This window comes from Marmota marmota, unplaced genomic scaffold (assembly GCF_001458135.2).
Source record: "Marmota marmota marmota unplaced genomic scaffold, marMar, whole genome shotgun sequence".
Classification (NCBI taxonomy): Eukaryota; Metazoa; Chordata; class Mammalia; order Rodentia; family Sciuridae; genus Marmota; species Marmota marmota.
Genome location: NW_025999905.1, coordinates 13,854,444 through 13,860,443, shown reverse-complemented (window position 1 = coordinate 13,860,443; position 6,000 = coordinate 13,854,444). Strand labels below are relative to the sequence as shown.

Sequence of the window (6,000 nt, the reverse complement as noted above, 5' to 3'; positions counted from 1 at the left end):
GCTTGCTCTCAGCTAATAACTTGATGTCTTGATTTTCTGGGAAGTAGAAGCCTTCAGAAAAGAATTTCCCCAAGGTCCCTGTATACTTGCCCCTCTATGTCCCCTTCCCTCCTGTTCCAGTAGATGAAATATTTATATTTCTGTCTTCTGAGGGTAGATCTTTATCTTTCCTGCTCAAGAACATTACTCGTGAAAATGCACTATCCTCCTCCTGCATCATCAGATTTCCCTCTCCACCCAGTGATTTCTGATACAAATATGAAATCATCAAATCAAATATGATCAGGATGCTGGAATGCCCCTCATCTCAATGCCAATGAGCAATCAAGCAAAACTCCCTTCAACCTGGCTTTCCAGCCAGGGCCTCTTTCTTTCCTAACACAATTAATGAAGCTTGTCTCTACCCCCAAATAAAATGACTTCTTTCAAAGTCACTGATTATTTCTGTCAAATTTAACATCAATTGTTTTGAACATCTTCTTTAATTCCTGAGCAGCATTCGGAGAGAGGATTTTGCTCCCTCTGTTCTGAAACATCTCCACTGCTCTCCAGATCTTCCTCAGGAGCTGCTCTTCCTTAGTTTCCCTTCTGATCACTTGTTATCTTCCCAGTGTCTGAACATTTGACTCGGCTCCTGGATTTACAACCTTCCATCCTTACAACCAAAGTAGAACCATCTAAACTTTGATGTCTCCAGATTCCAATTTATACCTGGATCCCTTCCCTGAGCCTCCAGCAACCCCACTGGGATGTCTAGTAGGTATCTTCCTTCCAAGACCTCCCCCCAATTTTTCCAGTCTCAGTAAAAGACAACTTCATCCTTCTAGCTGCTCAGACCTGATATTTTCAATGCATAAAAATATCAAAATCTGCTGGCCCTACCTTGGAAATATATTCAGATTCTAACAAATCCTTATCATGCCCCCCACTGCCACAAGTTCCAAGCTGTCTCTTATGTGAAAACCAATCTCCTAAATGGTCTTCTAGATTCCTCCCACCCAACCCAGAACACATAATGACCCTCCAAAGTATAAATCAGATTAATGCCAATCCTCTTTTCAAAACATTCCATTATATCTTACTCAGAGAACGAATCCAAACTCTTTATACAGGCTGTAAGGAAATAGGTGATCTAGTCCTACACCTCTGTGACCAGCCTCACCAGTCTGCCCCTTACCAACCCTGTTCTGCTGCACCTATTCTTTGTTGGTCCTTGAATTTGTGAAGCACAGCCAGGCCTCAGGGTCTTTGCACGGCTGTTCCTCAGCTGAGAACATGTTTCCTCTGGGTGTTCACATGACCTTTTTCTCACTTCCTTTAGGTTTCCACTCAAAGTTGTCTTCCTAGAGAATCCTCCCCTGACATCTCTATCTCACTAATATATTGAGTAATTCTCCATCCTGTTACTCTGCTTTATTTTCTGTCCTGTCGCATATTACCACCTGCTATTTCTATTTATATGTTATATAAACTTTTATTGAATATAAGTTCCATGATGTGAGAGACCTTGGGATTTTTTCTGCTGACTTCTGTAGTCTCAGTGGGTTGTTGCTCAAATAAAAAAGTCTTTTGAGTGAATGAATGATGAAATAAAATAACTTAAAGAACTAGGGACATATATCTTGAGAATATTAAAAGTTATAGTAAATATTTATATTTACTTATTAGAAAGATGGTCATTTTGGAAAAGGAATAGGCCTAGTGACAATGACTTTAAAAGACAAAACTAGTACTCACGAGTTATCATTAAATAGTTTTAGAATTTCGCCTAGAATAATATGGGACATTCCAAATATCTGGCTCCTCCATCAGTGTCTTAAGAGAGACTGAGATCCCCGTCCAATGAAACTTAGAAAAAGAACCAGAAAACCAGTTGTGAAGGATGTTGTAAAAATACTTGTCTGATTTGGGTGGAGGAATTCTACTTGCAGTCCTCTGGGAATCTGTGATTTGGGCCACTTCAAGGATTTTCTTTCTTTCTTTCTGAATTGGAGAAACAACTAGATAAAAGGGATGTCACTGCCCTTGGGAATAAAGTTATTGTCATTGCTTTTAATGGATGGTTTCTATTTTTGTAATGCCCACTCAACAGCATGGGTGGCTTCAGCACAAACCATGAAGACCATGTAGCTTTGTATCAGTTTTGAGCCCCTTCCCCATATTTGGTCATGTTGCTGACTACCACATTCAAATCCTGCATGCTGTGTTGTGTAAAATAAGAATTCTATAGTTTTTACTACTTCTGCCAAGTATAACTTAAGATCTCTTTATTAGATCATGCCTTAGTATATCAGCATGAACCATTTTGGAAAGAATTTGAACAGAAACATTTTATAAATTGTGTGTTAGAATGGATGCATATGTATATGTACATATACATATGACATATATGTATATATAGTATATGTATACATATTCATTATATGTATTCATGTGTGTGTGTGTATTTTCAATTCCAAAGTTCTATAGTCACCTCTTTTCTCATTATTATTCCTTAGGTATTTGGACCTAATAAAAATTTTGATACTTAATGGACCACTTCCAAACTCTGATGAATAAAAAATTTAAGCTTTGTTTTTTCAAGTTCTTATTTTAAATAAAAATTTCCACTATTTTCATGCAACATCAGGAGCGCTCATATTGCATAGTAATTTTCCAGTTGTGACCAAAAAAAAAAATCATCTTGTACGCCTCTTTTTAAGTGTGTATTTATCTATGGAATGATCTAGTGAAGCTGAAGAATTGAGAAGTTGTAGGCTGTTATTTTTAGGACTCTGTATCACTTCACCCTTTTTGCCAGAGTGGTTCCTGGCTAACTTTCCCATGAATTTTTAACCTCTTGCTAGGCTTTGCTTATGTAACAGGAAACAGGCTGTCAGGGACAGACAAATAGCAGCATATCAGGCACACACGTAGTAGCAAATGATTTAGTTTGCCCTTCGCTCTCTTAAAGTACACTGATACATGATCTCAACTTCAAGTCTTTTGGCATGAGAGCTCTAGATTAAAATAATATAATTTCAGTTTTAGAAAGGCAGAGGAATATTTTACCAAGATCATGACTGAATCCAGGTCACAGAAAAAATGAGCCTATTATAAGGTGAACTTCACAGTGGTGCCATGTCCTGGGATTGTGGATTTAAGTATATCTTCGCTTTTTCTCCAACTCTTAAGGCAGGGGTGATGTGCAAGCTTCAAGAGAGAGATGATATCGCACGCATTGAACTGGTCCAGAAGCTGGCAAGAGAAAACTGTCAGTTTTTGCAGACAGACAAAAAAGAACCGGAGAAGTCTGAACACGTAAGCCCTTTTCGTCTTGGGGATGCAGGTTTGAAGGGGTAGAGAATGTTTCTGTCTGGTTATATGTTTGAAGAAAAGAATAGCTTATTTTAAATTTTTTTAGGTTTGGGGTTTTCTTTCTTCCCCCAAAGCATCCTCCTTAGCAAAAATGTCAGATACTCATAGCTGTAAGCTAGCGGTTTATGACACTGGCTTTGTAAGAGAACCCTTCTCTAAAGTAAGCCACGTAGGTATCTGAGAATACTCTTAGGCAAACATGAACACCTGATGGCTTCCAGGTTTGACTCTGGAAGTTTTGTCCCATCAGATTGTTCAATGAATATGGATTTTGAAAGAATGTTCCGGTGTACTTTTATCTTTGGCATGAGGGTAGATCTACTTGTCAAACTAATATATCCTAAGTCACTAGAAATAGATGGGGACAGAAGAACAGAATGCTCACATCAAGTGGGAGGGTCAGAGGGAGATTTCCCTGTATCTTGTGAATGTTGTGTTTGGACACAGCTAAAGCTAGGAGAAAGGTCGTTCTGCTTGGTGCCCTGAAAGCAGTTATTCAGCTCCAGCTTAGAGCTGAGACTGCTGCCCTCCCGCTGGGGAGCCAGGGCAGCCACTGTCTTCTGCTAAACATTGTTGTCCTCTGATTTTGCTGTTGTTTGTAAGACTTCAGTTTCGGTTGGTCGGCACTCTCCAGGATTGCTCATGAAGGGGAGCATTCCTCTGTGCTCATAAACATGTCTTTCTCTGACTTTAATTTTCCCATGGAATTTTATTTTCATCCCCTTCCAAGGGGGAAAAGTTGCTTCATGCTTTTCCTAGTCCAAGTCCATCAATACAGCTGTCAGGGTCTTGCTGAGCAGGAGAGAAGGTGAGAAGTCCTAGGCTGGTTGGCTGCTTAGTTTAATAACACAGCACATTTCTAACAGTGTGGCCTCAAATTGTAACAGTTGGTGTCTCAAGGGGGGGAATAATTAGGCAGTTTCAAAGCCTTGTGACTAAACTATTTCAGGGCTGACTATTGACCTTAAGTGCAGCAGGGAGTCCCCGACACCTTCACTTTGGCAGGTACCAGGGAAAAATTTTGGGGCTTGTTTAAGTTGTTCAAAGTCCTCTGAAGCTTGAGAATAGCAAAGTATATCCATGTGCTTAGGATTTTGAATATCCCAGTTATGCAGCTTAAATTTCTGAAAACAATCCTCCTTTTGACTCATTTCAATCAGAAGAGTGATAATTTTCCTATGCCTTGTTTTACTGATTTCATGATGTATATGTCCCTACATTTTAGCCTGATTGAAATTAGAAAAAGCCTTAACTATTGATGATATGAAAACACATCATAGTGCAACTGAGCACAGGGGCCCAAACCCGTAATCCTGGCTATTTGGGAGGCTGTGGTAGGGCATCACAAGTTCAAGGCCAGCCTGGGCAACTCAGTGATACTCTGTCTCAAAATAAAAAAATGAATTAAAAAAGTGACAGAGCACTTACCCAGCATGTGTTAACCCCTGGGTTCAGTCCCTAGTACCATAAAAAACAAAAATGTCATAGTGTATTCGTGATCATTCTTCTTTACTAGTGGTCCTTAAAATGAACAGTTTATCTTATAATTGAAGATTAGATGCAGTGAACCAGTGACTACTTGAGATGGGGTATCTTTCGAAGTCAAACGTAGAGTACCACTTCACTGAAGTCAGCGGTCATCAGCTTTAGGCCACAAGAACTTTATGCTCATTAACATGATACCTGTGTTGCTTCTGTCTTATGCTTACTTCAATTCCAATTCAGAATGTTATCAATAGTTCTAGCTAATGAGGTTAAATACCCTCCTAAGATCTAACAGTAAAAATCTGAACTTAGGGGCTGGGGATGTGGCTCAAGCGGTAGCGCGCTCGCCTGGCATGCATGCGGCCCGGGTTCGATTCTCAGCACCATATACAAACAAAGATGTGTCCGCCGAAAACTAAAAAAAAATAAATATCAAAAAATTCTCTCTCTCTCTCTCTCTCTCTTTCTTTAAAAAAAAAAAAATCTGAACTTAGCGTTAATCAGAATGCTTTTGACATGAGACAGAAATTTAATGGCTGAAGATTTGTAACTTTGCTTATGGTTATTTGTTCTTTTACCTTTAAATCTGCATTTTAAGTTTGTAAAATAGAGCACTAAGGTCTTTTGCTTCTTACGAGGGTGTTGTATGTTGGTGCATTAACACCTCAGAAGTGTTTATGCTTCTGAGAGGGAAGATGAATGTTGGAATTATGACTTTCCTGCAAAGCATAAAGAAAGGAAAGGTGAATATTAAGGATTTCTCCTTCTTTATGATGTGTATAAAGTCAACCATTCTGTGATCTCCCTTCTGCAAGAACTAGTCAGCTCTCAGGGCTGGTGTTGATATACTGCTCTACTAAATGAATCACTCCTTAATAACTAATGCTTACATTTTTATGGTAATCTATTAAAAATAAAACCCCAACTGTATTTTAAAATTTTCATGTCCTGAGTATTTGCTAGACCTCTGCTGGCCCACCAAGTTCACCGTGTTCCTGAGATGGAAGCAGCACTTTCTTTTCTCCTGCAATCACAGTCATCTGCTCTTGCTTAGGGAAGCTCCATTCTAACACACAGCATGTACAGAGGAAGCCACAGTTGACTAGTGTAAACCCAGGTCTACTGTTATCTCCTCTTGTTTTAACAATAATGACCAAA

The 6,000-nt window shown here is 39.1% G+C and overlaps 1 protein-coding gene across 1 annotated transcript in view; it reads left to right on the top strand.

The window, feature by feature from the left end:
* Rapgef5 (Rap guanine nucleotide exchange factor 5) overlaps positions 1 to 6,000 on the top strand; it is a 236,419-nt gene that overhangs the window by 133,029 nt on the left and 97,390 nt on the right. Inside the window, 1 exon segment of the mRNA XM_015498139.2 lies at positions 3,175 to 3,300. Coding sequence (XP_015353625.2) covers positions 3,175 to 3,300 — 126 coding nt within the window.